At 54.3% G+C, this 18,883-nt stretch overlaps 2 protein-coding genes across 2 annotated transcripts in view; one reads left to right on the forward strand and one right to left on the reverse strand.

The window, feature by feature from the left end:
* The window catches only part of pnpla6 (patatin-like phospholipase domain containing 6), a 199,900-nt gene extending 197,927 nt beyond the window's left edge, over positions 1-1,973 (forward strand). The window contains exon 37 of the mRNA XM_078235102.1: positions 1,035-1,973. Coding sequence (XP_078091228.1) covers positions 1,035-1,115 — 81 coding nt within the window. The 3' untranslated portion in view covers positions 1,116-1,973. The remainder of the gene's footprint in view (positions 1-1,034) is intronic.
* Positions 1,974-10,476: 8,503 nt separating this feature from the next.
* The window catches only part of LOC144507650 (ultra-long-chain fatty acid omega-hydroxylase-like), a 24,294-nt gene continuing 15,887 nt past the window's right edge, over positions 10,477-18,883 (reverse strand). Inside the window, exons 2-3 of the mRNA XM_078234807.1 lie at positions 15,964-16,046; positions 10,477-10,994 (exon numbers count right to left, since the gene is read on the reverse strand). Of these exons, the coding sequence (XP_078090933.1) occupies positions 10,799-10,994; positions 15,964-16,046 (279 nt within the window). The 3' untranslated portion in view covers positions 10,477-10,798. The remainder of the gene's footprint in view (positions 10,995-15,963; positions 16,047-18,883) is intronic.

Raw genomic sequence — 18,883 nt, forward strand, 5'->3', positions numbered from 1 at the left:
GTTGAGGAGGAACTTCTTCTCCCAGAGGGTGGTGAATCTCTGGAATTCTCTGCCCACTGAAGTGGTGGAGGCTACCTCGTTGAATATGTTTAAATCACGGATAGATGGATTCCTGATCGGTAAGGGAATTAGGGGTTATAGGGATCAGGCGGGTAAGTGGAACTGATCCACTTCAGATCAGCCATGATCTTATTGAATGGCGGGGCAGGCTCGAGGGGCTAGATGGCCGACTCCTGCTCCTATTACTTATACAGACTCGGTGGGCCAAATGGCCCCCTTTTGACTGTAGGGACCCTATGATTATTCTATAATTAACAACCAGTGAAGCCTCAAAGGTGCCTGAAAGGATTTTCCCAGTAGCAGGGAGTAGGATGGGATGTGGGGTTGAGAGTGGTGGGTTTTATGATGTTGGGGAGGCTGAGTTTATCACTCCGGTCTAATCAGTGAGGGTGTGTGTTCTCCCTGAACCACCGGTGTGAAGATCCAGAATACATCCAGCACATCGATCCTTGCCTGTGGAACAGTGTGGGAAAGGGGGTGGGGGGGTGTCGGGGAGAGGGCTAGTGCGGGGGGAGGGTACGTGGTTTAACTTGTAATTCTTTGAAGTGCTTCCTCTGTTTGGATCTTGCTCCATAATCCCATCTATCCCCACACCAGCCCAGGATCGGCCAATCCAGCCGCAGACACCCCAGTCATCCCCTTCTCCACCTGACCTCCTTTGACCTCCCCAACTAAACGTTCTTGCATCCAATCCGATGTGTCAGTGTTAGATAATGCCTGATTAATTTACTCTTGATTTGATTTGATTTATTGTCACGTGTGTTAACATACAGTGAAAAGTGTTGTTTCTTGCGCACTATACAGACACAGCATACCGTTCATAGAGAAGGAAACTAGAGAGTGTAGAACGAGAGTAAAAGAGAGAATTGGAAGGTTTGCTGGGCACAGCTCGCAAGAAGTCACCTCGCTCCGGTGCCATCATTCCTGGTAAACCGGAGGAATTGTTATTATTTCTTTCCCTCCTTCCTTTACAGAGTGAAGAGAGCAACTTGAGGAATCGCAAACCTGCCGACAGCTCCCAGGAAGCTCAGGCCGCCTCTCCCACCTCGCACTGATGCTTAAAGTCTGCATATTCAGCCTGGTCAACGCTGCACTAACCCCAGCTAGCCAAACAAAGGGAATTACAAAATTATCCTGTTGAATAGCGAAACATCTCTTGCACCAGCCTCTGGGATTGAGTTTTGCTTCATGTGTTGTTGCTACTTCCGCACCAGAGACTTTGCTCCTCCCCGGTTGGCAGCAGGGGGTACGATCGAGTTGCCAACGTGGGGGGCAGCTGCTGTTGATTGAGTGTGCAGTCGGTGGAGTGTTCCTTTCAGCTCTGGATGAATTGAGCCACTGAGTCCAGGTTCCTGCCCCTCCCCGCGCTGCTTGCTCCCGGTGCTTGTTTTTAATTTTGGGGGTTGACCGCATTGGGATTGTGAGCGGATAGATACGTCTGAAGCCCCTGCCCCGGTGTCTCTCAGCTCTGGCCCAGAGCTCGCTGCGCCAGTCACACTATTCCACCGGCTAAACTGGACTGTGTGTCCGCGCTCTCAGTCCAGATTAGCAACTGGTCGCTGGTGTCGCTGGTCAGTGAATCCCACACCCACCCCGTGCGAATTTTACTGTTAAAACTTCCAGTTAGTATTCTTAAAAATGAGACAGAGACGTAATGTTGCACAACTTCAGTGAATCACATTGTGTGGCTGAATTTATTAGAAGAACCTGATTCTGATGTTCCCCACGCAGTATAAACAACACTCAGAAAAATATCATTCCACGTCCATCCGGCATCTTGCTGTGCTTTTATCCTCCATATGTTTCCACTTTCTCATCCCTTTATCCTCTTCCAACCCCCCTCCCTGCTCCCTCACCGCTCCTCCCCTTCCCCCTCCTCCCCTTCCCCCTCCTCCCCTTCCCCCTCCTCCCCTTCCCCCTCCTCCCCTTCCCCCTCCTCCCCTTCCCCCTCCTCCCCTTCCCCCTCCTCCCCTTCCCCCTCCTCCCCTTCCCCCTCCTCCCCTTCCCCCTCCTCCCCTTCCCCCTCCTCCCCTTCCCCCTCCTCCCCTTCCCCCTCCTCCCCTTCCCCCTCCTCCCCTTCCCCCTCCTCCCCTTCCCCCTCCTCCCCTTCCCCCTCCTCCCCTTCCCCCTCCTCCCCTTCCCCCTCCTCCCTCCCCTTTACTCAACCCCATACCTCTCTCCCCTCCATCCCGTTCAGCATTTCCTCCTCCCCTTACCCCCCTTCTCCCCGTCTCCCTTCCCCCCTCTCCCATCCCCCCTCTCCCATCCCCCCTCTCCCATCCCCCCCCTCCCATCCCCCCCTCTCCCATCCCCCCCTCTCCCTTCCCCCCCTCTCCCTTCCCTCCCCTCTCCCTTCCCCCCTCTCCCTTCCCCCCCCTCCCTTCCCCCCCCCTCCCTTCCCCACCCCTCCCTTCTCCCCCCCCCTCCCTTCTCTCCCCCCCCTCCCTTCTCTCCCCCCCCCCTTCTCCCCCCCCTCTCCCTTCTCCCCCCCCTCTCCCTTCTCCCCCCCCTCTCCCTTCTCCCCCCCCTCTCCCTTCTCCCCCCCTCTCCCTTCTCCCCCCCCCCCTCCCTTCTCCCCCCCCCCCTCCCTTCTCCACCCCCCCCCCCTCCCTTCTCCACCACTCCCCCCTTTCCCCTCCACCCCCGGCAAGTTCCCCAGGTCCCCCCTGCCCCCCCCCCCCCCCCCCGATGGCTGTCGGTTTATGAAGCTGACTGCAGGCTCTGAGAGTGACCCCCCCCCCCCCCGGGTGTGGAGCCCTCGGCCTGTCCCCACAGGCCGCTTTCCCCCTGCTCACAGCTCGGGGTTAAACACAAGCACTGGGACGCCTGTCAGACACTCTAAACCCTTGGACAGGAGCAGCGAGCAGCTCGGCTAAACAAATGAGAAAAATCTATGGCGCAAGCATCGGAAGCAAGTAGTTTAAAGAAGCAATGTGAGGCTGCAGGAAACGCCGCAGACAGATTGAACTGATTTCAATGCAGGAAGCCAGTGGGGCCGTTCGGTAAATACTGGGGTACGGGTACCCCTGAACCCTGACCTCCACAATGCAATGAGACTGTAATGGTCCAGTAACGAGGTCCCTTTCCTTTTCAGGCACTGATTAATGAGATTGAAATGTTTAATTTTTATAGTAATTTATTGCTCTTTAATCGCCTACACTGCCATTAATCCGACTTGAAACTGGTACCTTATTCCCTTGACTGTTTTAGTTTTTCTGACGGACTGACGATGAGGTTTTTTTTAAACTGGATTTTATTTGGTGATGCAGAATCCCTGGTGCAGGATTCACGTGGTCGCAATCTGGATACTGCCCTCCGAGGCGTGACTCCCCATTCCCCAAAGCTCACTCGTGACCCTTTCCCATCCCGCTGGCAGGTACGCTGATTTTCCCAACTCTGGCCCCACAACTCAGACAGAATGACAGCTTCCACTCACTGCTGGCCAGTCGCGGACCAACCTGAACTGACCTGGGCAACAGGGAGGGGAGTGGGGGAGGGGGGAGAGAACATCCAACATGAATTGCAGGTGAATTGAACAGCGTGAACTGGCAACTTGCAGTCTCATTCTGAATCAGAAGGGGCAGTGAAACCGCAGCTCTGAGGCCCAGCGTAGATGCTACATTTCTTCCTGTTTCAGACCTGGGACAAACAGAGAGGGGAGTTTATAGTCTCTCGAATGTGAGTTGAGCCTGACCTGGGAGGGCCTCAGTGATAGTGGGGTTAAAAAAGGTACAGTGGCCCATTCCTTCACAGTAAGGAGTAATCAGGGCAGGAGTGAGGGGTGGGGGGAACGGGAGTGAGCGAGGGGGGACAGGAGTGAGCGAGGGGGAGACAGGAGTGGTGGGAGGTAGGCGTTGGGGAATGGGGAAGAGCAGGAATGTTAATGAGCAAGCGTGGGAATAAGGGGAGAGGTTTCAGCAGCGGCACTGGGACAGAGCCGGAGAATGAAGGGTAAACGGTCAGCTCCCTCCCCACTCTGCCCCAATCCCCCCTCCGCACTCTGCCCCGATCCCCCCCTCTCCGCTCTGCCCCGATCCCCCCTCCCCGCTCTGCCCTGATCCCCCCCCCCTCCCCACTCTGCCCCGATCCCCCCCCCTCCCCACTCTGCCCCGATCCCCCCCCCCGCTCTGCCCTGATCCCCCCCCCCTCCCCACTCTGCCCCGATCCCCCCCCCTCCCCACTCTGCCCCGATCCCCCCCTCCCCACTCTGCCCCGATCCCCCCCCCTCCCCACTCTGCCCCATTTCCCATGTTGTCAGACTTGATTTCTGCTCATGTTGCTGCTCTATAACCTTTAGTCCTCCTTTCTGACTCTCAGCCCAGGGTAAGTGTGACCTCTGGGAGCAAGGTCTCGGCAGGGCTTCCTGTCCGGCAACTTGCCCCAAGGACCAGAGGCAGTACCGAGATAGAAAGCTGCATCATGACCGTAACCACAACATGTTCCCAGTGAGCACCTGGCTGGACCTTCCTGCCACTCAGTCCTTTGATGTGTCTCTCACACTGCCTGACACAAGCATGTCCCCAGAACTGCTGCATTTCTATTCACTCCAGGTCACTGCACTGCAGTGGCCACTCCCTGTGCTGCGATTCACCACTTAGTCCAGGTCTTGCTAAATTCCACTGATTGGAATCATTGCCAAGTTGATTGAAGATTTTGCCAGAGTTTCGGTGTGGGCAAACTGGGGCTATTGGGGCCAGGGATATAATTATGGCCAGTCATATCCAATCAGTACACTAGCGTTTGAATGTCCCAGCGTTTCAGTGGGGGGGACACAGGCTCCGCTAACACAATCCTGTTAGATTATTGTGCATGTTTTTGCGGTAAAGTGAGACCAGTGCAGATCCTTGCACCCAAATAAAAAACCCTCAGCTCCCAATGCTCATCTCAGGCCCCCACGGTCATAGATATTCCACCCTAATGGTCTGCACTGCCACAGTGAAGGGGTAAGACTCAGCGAGGCAATTGCCATTTGGGGATTGGGGGGGTGGGGGGTGTGGAATGTATTGGCATGTGACACCCACGGGTGCTGCCCCCTTTTTACTGGGTAGTTAGTGCAGGTTGCTGGCTGACCCAGTCCCAGGCTGCTGGCTTGTTGGGCAGTGAATAAGGACGGGGGCACAGATATAACAAGTTAAATGGGCATTCTCAGCAACATTTCCAAAACCAGTGGACCCTTGAGTTTGTTGCACCTCCGACACTAGCAAACTAACAATGCAATCCCGTTGAACGTTGCTATTTGCACAGGTCAAATCATGGATGTTAACTAATTCTCTGCATTTTTGTAGAAGTTTCATTTGCAATGACTAACGTAAAAGTTAGTCAGCGATTAAGATGAATCGCCGGCTAACAGGAGATATCACAATATCATTTTGTGATGGTGTGAATATTTAAAGGAAGTAATTGTATTAAATACTACGAATCTATCGCAAGCCCATTCTGTCCTATCTTCTGTGCCAGTGTGTGTGTCTGCCTGTGCCAGTGTGAGTGTGTCTGCCTGTGCCAGTGTGAGTGGGTCTGCCTGTGCCAGTGTGAGTGGGTCTGCCTGTGCCAGTGTGTCTGCCTGTGCCAGTGTGTGTCTGCCTGTGCCAGTGTGTGTCTGCCTGTGCCAGTGTGTGTCTGCCTGTGCCAGTGTGTGTCTGCCTGTGCCAGTGTGTGTCTGCCTGTGCCAGTGTGTGTCTGCCTGTGCCAGTGTGTGTCTGCCTGTGCCAGTGTGTGTCTGCCTGTGCCAGTGTGTGTCTGCCTGTGCCAGTGTGTGTCTGCCTGTGCCAGTGTGTGTCTGCCTGTGCCAGTGTGTGTCTGCCTGTGCCAGTGTGTGTCTGCCTGTGCCAGTGTGTGTCTGCCTGTGCCAGTGTGTGTCTGCCTGTGCCAGTGTGTGTCTGCCTGTGCCAGTGTGTGTCTGCCTGTGCCAGTGTGTGTCTGCCTGTGCCAGTGTGTGTCTGCCTGTGCCAGTGTGTGTCTGCCTGTGCCAGTGTGTGTCTGCCTGTGCCAGTGTGTGTCTGCCTGTGCCAGTGTGTGTCTGCCTGTGCCAGTGTGTGTCTGCCTGTGCCAGTGTGTGTCTGCCTGTGCCAGTGTGTGTCTGCCTGTGCCAGTGTGTGTCTGCCTGTGCCAGTGTGTGTCTGCCTGTGCCAGTGTGTGTCTGCCTGTGCCAGTGTCTGCCTGTGCCAGTGTGTGTCTGCCTGTGCCAGTGTGTGTCTGCCTGTGCCAGTGTGTGTCTGCCTGTGCCAGTGTGTCTGCCTGTGCCAGTGTGTCTGCCTGTGCCAGTGTGTCTGCCTGTGCCAGTGTGTGTCTGCCTGTGCCAGTGTGTGTCTCTGCCTGTGCCAGTGTGTGTCTCTGCCTGTGCCAGTGTGTGTCTCTGCCTGTGCCAGTGTGTGTCTGCCTGTGCCAGTGTGTCTGCCTGTGCCAGTGTGTGTCTGCCTGTGCCAGTGTGTGTCTGCCTGTGCCAGTGTGTGTGTCTGCCTGTGCCAGTGTGTGTGTCTGCCTGTGCCAGTGTGCGTGTCTGCCTGTGCCAGTGTGCGTGTCTGCCTGTGCCAGTGTGCGTGTCTGCCTGTGCCAGTGTGCGTGTCTGCCTGTGCCAGTGTGCGTGTCTGCCTGTGCCAGTGTGCGCGTCTGCCTGTGCCAGTGCGCGCGCGCGTCTGCCTGTGCCAGTGCGCGCGCCTGCCTGTGCCAGTGCGCGCGCGCGTCTGCCTGTGCCAGTGCGCGCGCGCGTCTGCCTGTGCCAGTGCGCGCGCGCGTCTGCCTGTGCCAGTGCGCGCGCGCGTCTGCCTGTGCCAGTGCGCGCGGGCGTCTGCCTGTGCCAGTGCGCGCGTCTGCCTGTGCCAGTGCGCGCGGGCGTCTGCCTGTGCCAGTGCGCGCGGGCGTCTGCCTGTGCCAGTGCGCGCGGGCGTCTGCCTGTGCCAGTGCGCGCGGGCGTCTGCCTGTGCCAGTGCGCGCGGGCGTCTGCCTGTGCCAGTGCGCGCGGGCGTCTGCCTGTGCCAGTGCGCGCGGGCGTCTGCCTGTGCCAGTGCGCGCGGGCGTCTGCCTGTGCCAGTGCGCGCGGGCCTGTGCCAGCACGCGCGCGTCTGCCTGTGCCAGCGCGCGCGCGTCTGCCTGTGCCAGCGCGCGCGTCTGCCTGCCATTTTTCTGAGCGTCCTTAACCCTAACCCAATTTCAGTCACCTCACTGTCCTTTCCACGGTTCCAAACTCATTGTTGGGATTGTTGTCCAGTTGCCGGTGGGTAGCACACAGCAGGATGCTGAACACACCCCATTCACCCACAAAGCCCCCTAAACACTGAGACTGTTCTCCTCGGAGAGAAGGTGGCTGAGAGGAGATTTGATAGGAATGTTCAAAATCATGAGTGGGCTGGATCGAGCAGACAGGGAGAAAATGTTCCCGCTTGGAAAAGGACCAAGAATGAGAGAGCACAGATTGAAAGTGATTTGCAAGAGAAGCAAATGTGATCAGAGAAGAAACTCCTTCACCCAGCGAGTGGTTGTGATGTGGAATGCACTGTCCGAAAGTGTGGTGGAGACAGGTTTGATCGAGGCATTCCGGAGGGAGTTAGATGTTTATTTGAATCGAAACATTGTTCAGGGATACCGGGAAAAAGGCAGTGAAATGACTCACGATGCTCGCGTGCAGAGCCGGTACAGACACAATGGGCCGAATGGCCTCCTCCTGCTCTGTAACAATTCGGTCAAGTGGTTGATGAAGTAGCCTGGTTGATCAGTGAAGCCTCTGCCATGTGTAGTTACCATTACTGCCACAAAACCAGCCCTTCCCCTGGGGAGAGGGAGCGATCTGCTGGTGGGAGGCAACATTCCTGCTTCCAGGTACCAAAGCCCCTCCAGCATTCTTTTTTGATTCGATTTGATTTATTTTTGCCACATGTATTAGCATACAGTGAAAAATATTGTTTCTTGCACGCTATACAGACAAAGCATACCATTCATAGAGAAGGAGAGGAGAGGGTGCAGAATGTAGTGTTTCAGTCATAGCTAGGGTGTAGAGAAAAGTCAACTTAATGCAGGGTAGGTCCATTCAAAAGTCTGGCAGCAGCAGGGAAGAAGCTGTTCTTGAGTCGGTTGGTACGTGACCTCAGACTTTTGTATTTTTCCCGAAAGAAGAAGGTGGAAGAGAGAATGTCCGGAGTGCATGGGGTCCTTAATTATGCTGGCTGCTTTTCTGAGGCAGCGGGAAGTGTAGACAGAGTCAATGGATGGGAGGTTGGTTTGCGTGATGGACTGGGCTGCATTCATGACCTTTTGTAGTTCCTTGCGGTCTTGGGCAGAGCAGGAGCCCATACCAAGCTGTGATACAACCAGAAAGAATGCTTTTTATGATTTATCTGTAAAAGTTGGTGAGAGTCGTAGCTGACATGCCAAATTTCCTCAGTCTTCTGAGAAAGTAGAGGCGTTGGTGAGGCTTTCCTAGCTATAGTGTTGGCATGGGGGGACCTGGACAGGTTGGTGATCTGGACACCTAAAAACTTGAAGTTCTTGACCCTTTCTACTTCGTCCCCATTGATGTAGACAGGGGCATGTTCTTTACACTTCCTGAAGTCGATAACAATCTCCTTCGTTTTGTTGACATTGAGGGAGAGATTATTGTTGCTGCACCAGTTCACCAGATTCTTTATCTCATTCCTGTACTCTATCTCATCATTGTGGTGGTGTCGTCAGCAAACTTGAAAATCGAGTTGGAGAGGAATTTGGCCGCACAGTCATAGGTGTATAAGGGAGTATAGTAGGAGGCTGAGAACACAGCCTTGTGGGGCACTGGTGTTGAGGATGATCATGGAGGGGGTGATGTTGTCTTTCCCGGCATTCCCAACAAATGGGAGACCACAGCTCCAGCTATCCAGTCTGGGTGGGTTACCAACCCCTGAGAGGAGGGCAGAGATATAAAAGCACTGATGACAGCACCGTATCAGAGTGTCCAGCCCATGAATCACCCACTGCTTCTCAAGGGGAGAAACAGAGCCATGACATTCTCCCCACGGAATGGAGGAGGTAACTTAGTGTAGCCCCCTCCCAGAGTGCTAGAGCTCTATCATGGAGTCAGTGACTGTACACACTGCATCCCAATGGAATGTACAGTACGGAAGAAGGCCATTTGGCCCATCAAGCCTGTACCGACGACAATCCCACCCAGGCCCTATCCCCAAAACCCCACCTATTTACCCTAGCTAGTCCCCCTGACACTAAGGGGCAATGGCCAATCAACCCAACCTGCATGTCTTTGGAGCGTGGGAGGAAACTGGAGCACACGGAGGAAACCCACGCAGACGCGGGGAGAACGTGCAAATTCCACACAGTGTCCCAAGCCAGGAATTGAACCCGGGTCCCTGGCGCTGTGAGGCAGCTGTGTTAACCACTGTGCCACCGTGTTGTCCAAGGGGAAAGATCCAGTCTACAGTTGCTCAATCCAGCACCTGCCCCCATCATTTGGAATAAGAGCATTTAATTAGAACAGGGACGCTGAGTGTATTTTGCCTGCAGACTAATGGAATGTAGCAACTTGGCAAATTCCACAGGGAATCATGAGTTGGTTGGGGTGGGATTTGAACCTGGGTCCCCAGATCTTGCTCTGGGTCCAGTGACAATACCACTGCTCCCCCCCCCCCTCCCCCTCCCCCCACCCCTCCCCCTCCCCCCACCCCTCCTCCCCAGTGATGATTCAATGATTAAGAAGTGTATCGAGAAAGATTTTCTGCGCACAAGGCGATTGGGTCGTGTCCAAATGCTTTCCCCATAAGGAGTGGCTGTGATAACGTCGCATTGTGTTAAAATTGGATAAATAATTGCAGCAGGTTAAGACTACTTCACAGCTCTCGTTAGCACTGCTGCCTCGCAGTGCCAGGGACCTGGGTTCGATTCCCGGCTTGGGTCACGGTCTGTGCGGAGTTTGCACGTTCTCCCCGTGTCTGCGTGGGTTTCCGCCAGGTGAACAAAGAACAGTACAGCACAGGAACAGGCCCTTTGGCCCTCCAGGCCTGTGCCGATCATGATACCCTAACTAAACTAAAACCGTATGCACTTACAGAGTCCGTATCCTTCCATTCCCATCCTATTCATGTATTCGTCTAGTTGCCCCTTAAATGCCGCTATCGTACCTGCTCCCACCACCTCCCCGGGCAGCGCGTTCCAGACATTCACCACCCTCTGTGTAAAAAACTTGCCTCACACATCTCCTCTAAACTTTACCCCACGCACCTTAACCCTATGTCCCCGAGTACTTGACTTTTCTACCCTAGGAAAATGCAAAAGAAAACAGAAGTTCCGGTTTCCTCCCACAATCTGAAAGACGCGCTGGTTAGGGTGTATCGGCCGTGCTAAATTCTTCCTCGGCTTACCCGAACAGGAGTGTGGCGACTGGGGGATTTTCACAGTAACTTCATTGCAGTGTTAATATCAGCCTACTTGTGACACAAATAATAAAACTTTAGAACTTTATTCAATTCAAGGGAGATTACAATTTGGAGTAAAGATTATTAAGTGCACTTGAGAAGCTTGTTTTGGGGAGGGGCAGCGGTACAGGATTTAACGTGGGGTTCGGGTTCCAGAAAGAGTTAAGGTGCTTTTATTAAAAGTGTCTCAGTTCGAAGCTGCATCCTGGTCATATTTTCCAAATGTCAGAGGGTGCAAAAGGAAATTCAGGTTGTATCATTTCACACTCGCACTGATTGAAAGCTGGGGTGTCAAATAAACGATTTTATTCCCCACGCTGTTCCGGTTTCCTCATCCCGCGTCCCGTCGATCACTGGGATCCAGGGCGGACCTGGCGTCCCGGCAGCCGCTGCAGTTTCAGCCAGATCCCCTTCTCGGTGCGGAGAATCAGCTCGGGTTTCCGCCTCACCTCCTGCGCCGTGTCGAGTGACAGCTCGTAGCGGTGAAGAGTTAACACCAGGGCCACCTTCATCTCCGACAGGGCAAAGTTCTGCCCAATGCAGTTCCTGAACAGGGAAAGAGTTAGTGATCATTCCAATCAAAGCATACCTCCCCTTTCCCGTTCCCACATACCCTCACCAACTGTAACTCAATAAAGATCCAGACTGAGGCGAAATTGAGGGCAGGATGTATCGACGAGTGAAGAAGAGCAAGCAGGTTGGTGCCATTTTTTTTATTGTGGGTGTTGCTGGCTGGGCCAGCATTTATTGCCCATCCCTAGTTACCCCTTGAACTGAGGGGCTCGCTCGAGTCATTTGAGAGTCAACCACATTGCTGTGGCTCTGGAATCACATGTAGGCCAGACCGGGTAAGGACGGCGGATTTCCTTCCCGAAAGGACATTAGTGAACCAGATGGGTTTTTACAGCAATTGATGATACGGTAGCACAGTGGGTTAGCACTGCGGCCTCACAACTCCAGGGACTTGGGTTCGATTCCCGGCTTGGGTCACTGTCTGTGTGGAGTTTGCACATTCTCCCCGTGTCTGCGTGGGTTTCCTCCCACAGTCTGAAAGACTTTTAAAGTTAAAGTTTGTTTATTAGTCACAAGTAAGGCTTACATTAACACTGCAATGAAGTTACCGTGAAATTCCCCTCGATGTGCTGGTTAGGTGAATTGGCCGTGCTAAATTCTCCCTCAATGTACCCAAACAGGCGCTGGAGTGTGGCCACTAGGGGATTTTCACAGTAACTTCATTGCAATGTTAATGTAAGCCTTACTTGTGAATAATAAATAAACTTTAAAAGTTACATATCATAAAATACTGCGGATGCTTCAAATGTGAAATAAATGGTAATTGTTATACTTTTAACTCCAGGTTTTTATTGAATTTTGCCAGCTGGTGGGATTCAAACCCCGGTCCCCAGAACATTACCCTGAGTCTCTGAATACTAGTCAGTGACAATACCACTATGCCACCATCTCTTTTGAGTTTTCAGATGATTAAACTATTTGACGGGAGTGAGTAGACAGACTCTCGTCCAGTGACCGGAATAACCTTAAGTGTGATTATTTTTAAAAATTCATTCATGCGTCGCTGGCCAGGCCAGTGTTTACTGCCCTGCCCCTAATTGCCCCTTGAGAAGGTGGTGATGAGCTGCTGTCAGTGTTGAGAAGCATTTCCTCACAGATCACGCTGTCTGGAACTCCACCTGTACCCCCGCCCCCTGCCATCCCCCTTCCTAGTTATGGATTTAAGCTAACAGTTCAGCTCTTTCTACTTGCTGTAAGAAGTCTCACAACACCAGGTTAAAGTCCAACAGGTTTACTTGGTATCACAAGCTTTCGGAGCGCCGCTCCTTCCTCAGGTTAGACTTCTTACTGTGCCCACCCCAGTCCAATGCGGGTATCGCCACATCGAGGCTACTTTCTGATTGCTGGAACAGGTTGGAGGGGTTGAATGGTTTCATTGCTCCTGGGAATCTGCCTCACTCTCCGTCCCTCCCTGGGGTGGACTAGCCACTATTATCACTGCTCACACCAGGTTAAATCCAACCACATTTCAGTCCTGAAGTCAGAGAGAGAGTGTGGAAATGTGACGCACTAATCTGTAACAGCATTATGGAGCTACGTCAAGCCAAGGGGACCAGGGGCTGTTGAGTGATTTACCCTACCCTCTTTCTGTACGACAGGCAGGGAGAGCTGACCCCAGCATAAGTGTATACCCCATTATTGGATAGAGGTCTTCTCTCATTCCGCAAGGTGCACTATCGAAACCCCACAAGGCTCCTTCGCCAGCACATTTCCACAAGGATAAGGGCAGCAGACACATGGGAACACCAGCGCCATCCTGACTTGGAAATATATCGTCAGTCACTGGGTCAAAATCTGGAAATTCCCTCCCTAACAGCACTGTGGGTGAACCCACAATGACTGCAGCGATTCAAGAAGGCAGCTCACCGCCACCTTCTCAAGGGGCAATTAGGGATGGGGCAATAAATGCTGGCCTGGTCAGCGATGCCCACATCCCGAAAATGAATAAGGAAAGAAAGAATTTGTATTCTAATGTTCACCGCCCCTAAGCACCGTATAGATCAGTGGTTCTAAACTGTTTACATGCCGTGGCACTCCCCTGTCCCGTAAAACAATTCTGAGGCGCTGCTCCCATTTCCTCGGTCTTTCCTTTCTGGGAAACGGGCAGAATTTTGCCGTCTCCCACGCACCATGGGAATCGTAGCGGGTGGGGCACAGGCCATGTGAAGGTCTATTGACCTCGAGCAGGTTTCTCCAGCCTGGGGCGGGGGGGGGGGGCGAGCGTGGCCAGTTTTTAACTTCTCCCTGTCCTGTCTCTCTGGCCTCTCCCGGGGTTATTTCGTGCGGACGCGTGCAGCCGCGGTCTTTATCTCCAAGTCTCGTCGTTACGCGCACGTGTGGCTCTCGCAGCCGGACCACGCACGGGGGATCCATCGGGTCTCGGAGGTACTGACCACAGAGTGAAGACAAAACTTTGTTTCAGTTTAATTCGATGGGTTTTGAATCATTTGTAATCTTTTCTCACGACACACCGGCCCCCTGCACCGGCCCGATCCTCCCCCGCCCCCTCCGCCAACCACTGTCGTAGCCAACAAATACTTTTTGAAATGAAATAACCATGATAAGATCAGAAACATGGCAGCCAACGTCTACACAGCAAGATCCCACTAACTCCAGTGTGATAACCAGACAATCTGTTTCGTCTGATGCTGGCCGTGGACAGGTCATGAGAGAGAGATCACCCTCTCTCCCAGAATCACAGAATGAGGCCATTTGGCCCATCGAGTCTGCACCGACCACACTCCCACCCAGGCCCTACCCCCATATCCCTACATATTTACCCGCTAATCCCTCTAACCTACGCATCTCAGGACACTAAGGGGCAATTTTAGCATGGCCAATCAACCTAACCCGCACATTTTCAGACTGTGGGAGGAAACTGGAGCACCCGGAGGAAACCCACGCAGACACGAGGAGAACGTGCAAACTCCACACAGACAGTGACCCAAGCCGGGAATCGAACCCAGGTCCCTGGCGCTGTGAGGCAGCAGTGCTAACCCATTGTGCCACCGTGCCGCCCTACACAGTATGATGGTGCTCTTTGACAGTGGTACTGTGGGATCTTGCACATTCCTCTGAGGGCAGATATCCCCCTCCCCTCCCTCGATACCACAATGGACGTGTCGACTTGCGGTGACGTGGGACCTGAACGTCTGTCTCTGAGCTGTAAGTGCTGCCAGGTGAGTGACATGGAGGTCTGTGGCACCACACGCCAGCTGTGTGTGTGTGTGTGGGGGGCTGGTTAGAGTCTCATGGTTTACACGGAAGCTGCGAGCAGGTTGTGAGGATGGGGCAGTGTACACAGTGTTCTCGCTTTCTCCTGTACTGCAGTGGTACCAGTGCGGGTTACAACGCCGTGCAGAGCTGGGGTTGTCTCGACCGTATTCACAACTCTCAAGCTCTGCAGGAAGTCAACACGGCCGAGGCGATCAAGCTGAATCCATCTTCCTTTAAGTTGCAATGTCCCTGTTACTGTGAAACTCTCCTAGTGGCCACACTCTGGCGCCTGTTCCGGGTACACTGAGGGAGAATTTAGCATGGCCAATGCACCCGAACCAGCACATCTTTCGGACTGTGGGAGCAGGACTGACCCCCTCCCCGCCTTCCAAGCCTGACCCCAATCTTGACCCCGACATTGCCTGGCGGGTAACAACAGGAGCTGAGCTGATGGATGGGAGCTTGATCCTTAACAATATTTAAATGCTGCGATAACAAATGCTGCCCAAATGTAAGAGGGGCTGTTGCCAAGCTACGACTGGAGGTGGGGGTGCAGCCAGGAAGTTTGGGATAAGGTTGAGGGTGAGAGAGGAGGAAGTGTTGTGGTCAGTCTGGGTGGATGATGCTGCTGTCCCAGACACTCTGACCCACTGAGCGGGAAGCTGGCGGGGGTGGGGGAGAGACACTGGCTTAACGCCCGGCCTGGTTTTATAGAGCGCCGAAACCGGCACGCTGTGTGATCCCACCACGTCCCACCGTATCCGCTGGCTTTCCCGCCCGGAATCCCGGATCAGAGTTTGTCTTGAGGCCCGCTGGGTGGAATTTTTTCCTTCCGGGGCCAAATCCCGTAGCGGGAGTGGGGGAGGGGATGGGGAACATTCCCGGCATTGAGACCCCTGGGAATACACTCGATCCCGGACATCGGGGGATTCCCGATGTTTCTCATGGAGGGCTGGGCCGGCTCGTGCGCTCCCCACCCTCCGATCTGGGCACCATATTTTGTAAAGATCCCGGGCCTAACTGAAGGCCGCAGGTGGACATCCTCGATCACACTGTAACTGGAAGACCCACCTCGCTGCCCCCCCACCCCACGGCCCAGCCACGGCTGTGTGCCAGGGTCCACAGTGACTGGAGATCCTCACCCTGAACTCTGGCCACCTCCAGCTGAGTGCCGCTATGTGGGCGCCACCTTGCTCCAGATACGTTGTGGACAGGAGGGGGTTCCCGGTGGCTGCTTGGGCGATTGGGGGCGGGAGCTGAGATTCCAGACGCATCCTCATCTCCGTCCCGCAGACAGGAGGCAAATCGATGTCACGCCAGATTCTGATGGGAAATGCAACCCACCATGGCGGGCGGGACTGGAAAACCTCACCGCCATTTTACTCCAGATGTGACGCTGATTCCAAAGTCCCACAGCACCCTCCCCCCTCCCATCCCCTGCACTCTCCTCCCTCCCTTCCCCTGAACACTCCCCTCCCCCGCACCCCCTCCTCCCTCCCCATCCCCGTCCCTGTCCCCGTCCCCCATACTGTTAGGGGCTAGTGGCCACAGCACCCTCCCTTCCCATGCTCCACACCCTCCCGTCCCCCGCACCCTCCCCCGCTCTCTCCCCTCTCCTACCCCCGCACCGTTAGGGGCAGGCAGCGGGTCTGGAAAATCAGGCTGATTACTCTCCGCTGTAACCGATCCTGGAACAGGAGGAGGGGGGGGGAATCTCCGCACTCACCTTGGCCCAGCCGAGAATGGGATGTAAGAATGCGGTGCCCTCTTATCCACCTCTGCCGAATCGAAACGATACGGGTTATACACCTGTTAAAGACAACAGGCGGTTAACGGAGAAACACATCCTTCCCTCGACAAACTCCGCAGGAGACCAATCACAGGCAGCCGTGGGATCTTGCTGCCCCTGTGGCTTTACGAGCTTCACTGTAACAATCCTGACATCTCAGTCACGCCAACAGGAACATTCAACACGGGAGAATGGAAATAATCTCCGGTCACCACGGCAATGTGCCAGCTTTGGCCACCTCTGGGAAAGTGCGGGGTTCAAATCTCACTCCAGACACTTGGGTTGGGGATTTTCCCGTCCTTCCTGCCAGGAGAATCGTAGCGGGCTGAACACGGACAATGCAAAGGTCCATTGACCTCAGGCGGGATTTTCCGGTCTTGGGGCACGAGCAAAGCCGGAAATTCCCATCCTGGGTGCTTTATCCTGGCAGCCCCTTCAATATTGTCCCAGTTCCTGGTGGTGTAACAAGGGCTGGCGATTGGGAGAATCCCAGCTAATCCCAGCTCCATAATCTTGTGAGTTACTTTTCTTCCTTGCTGATGTCTCTGAACAGTTAATCCCGACTGCATCCCTGTCATTCCAGATAGTTCCGGAGTTAACTCCGTGTCTGAATCCCTCCAATCAGGCTACTGCCTCTGCATCGAAACAGCTCTTACTAAAGATACAAATGCGTGTCCTGCGTGACGTGGGAAACCTTCTCTCCACATCTATGGCTTTTGACATGTGGGCCACACCACCCTCCACTCATTCATGTTGATCATGGCTGATCATCAAATTCAATATCCTGATCCCCGCTTCCCCCCATATCCCTGATCCCTTTAGCCCCAAGAGCTATATCTAATTTCTTCTTGAAATCAGACTAAACCTTGCCCGTTTCTGTCCCAGCCTCAGTCTCTGCTGGGGTCGATCCTCTGTGTCTAGAATAGAATCATAGAATTCCTACAGAGCAGGAGGCCATTCAGCCCATCGCGTCTGTACCAACCACAATCTCACCCAGGCTCTATTTCCATAACCCCATGCATTCACCCCAGCTGGTCCCCCTTAAACTAAGGGGCAATTTAGCATGGCCAATCCACCTGACCTGCACACTGTCTGTGTGGAGTTAGCATTGCTGCCTCACAGCGCCAGGGATCCAGATTCGATTCACGGCTTGGGAAGTGCGGAGTCTGCACGTTCTCCCCGTGTCTACGTGGGTTTCCCACGGGTGCTCCGGTTCCCTCCACACAGTCCGAAAGACATGCGGGTTAGGTGGATTGGCCACGCTAAATTGCCCCTGGGTGTCAGGGGGACTAGCTGGGGTAAATGCATGGGGTTATGGGGATAGGGTCTGGGTGGGATTGTGGTCGGTGCAGACTCGATGGGCTGAATGGCCTCCTTCTGCACTGTAGGGGTTCCATGACCTTTGGACTGTGGGAGGAAACCGGAGCACCCGGAGGAAATCCATGCAGACACGGGGAGGATGTGCAAACACCACACTGACAGTGACCCAAACCGGGAATTGAACCCGGGTCCCTGGCGTTGTGAGGCAGCAGTGCTAACTACTGTGCCACCCCCGTGCCGCCCCAGACTTCACCATTTCTAAACACTTTGGCCCAGTTTCCACACGTTTGACTCTAACTGACCGTCCGAATTTCCAAACCTCAGCTGCTCGTGTCGAAACTCACACCAGGTCCTGTTTAGCCCATCACCCCACTCACCCACCCCCCCCCCCCCTTGCTAATCGACCAATGGCAGCTCCTAGTTAAGCAACACCTCCATTTTCAAAGGTTCTGCTTCCCACTCCCTGTGACTTTGCTCTCCCTCTCTCTCTGTGATCTCCCCCAGCCCCACAACCCTCAGACAGAGCTGTACTCCCCCAATCCAGTCCCACCACCCTCAGAGCGATATTCCTCCAATCAGCCCCAAGACCCTCAGACAGAGCGATATTCCTCCAATCCAGCCCCAAGACCCTCAGACAGAGCTGTACTCCTCCTATCCAGTCCCCCGTCCCTCAGACAAAGCTGCACTCCTCCTATCCAGTCCCTGTCCCTCAGACAGAGCTGCACTCCTCCTATCCAGTCCCTGTCCCTCAGACAGAGCTGCACTCCTCCTATCCAGTCCCTGTCCCTCAGACAGAGCTGCACTCCTCCTATCCAGTCCCTGTCCCTCAGATAGAGCTGCACTCCTCCTATCCAGTCCCCCGTCCCTCAGACAAAGCTACACTCCTCCTATCCAGTCCCACCACCCTCAGACAGAGCTGCACTCCAACAGTTCAAGCCTCTCAAATATCTCTCAAACCTCGGCTGGTTTGTGCTCCAGCCCACTGGGCCCAAAGCCCTGATTTCCCCTCCTAAGCCTTCCCCAGCTCCTCCATAGAAACACTCCCTAAAAAGAGGATACGATCGCACTGGGAGGGGGTGCAGGGGAGATTCACCAGGATGCTGCCTGGGCCGGAGCGTCTCAGGCTGGGTTGTTTTCCTTGGAGCAGAGAAGGCCGAGGGGGACCTGAGCGAGGTGTAGAAAATTATGAGGGACACGGATAGATAGGAAGAAACTTTTCTCCTTCGTAGAGAGGTCAATAAGCAGGGGCAGGGTTTGAAACTAAGGAGTGGAGATTTAGAGGGGATTTGGGAAAAATATTTTTACCCAGAGGGTGGTGGGAATCTGGAACTCGCTGCTTGAAAGGGAGAGGCGGGAATCCTCACAACATTTAAGTAGCATTTAGATGAGCACCATAGCATACAAGGCCACAAGCCAAGTGCTGGAACATGGGACTGGAATAGATCGGTGCTTGACAGCCAGCACAGACACGATGGGCCGAAGGGCCACGTTCTGTGCTGTAAAGCTCTATGACTCAACACTTCAACCCAGCTTTTGG

This window comes from Mustelus asterias, chromosome 19 (assembly GCF_964213995.1).
Source record: "Mustelus asterias chromosome 19, sMusAst1.hap1.1, whole genome shotgun sequence".
In the NCBI taxonomy this organism is placed as follows: domain Eukaryota; kingdom Metazoa; phylum Chordata; class Chondrichthyes; order Carcharhiniformes; family Triakidae; genus Mustelus; species Mustelus asterias.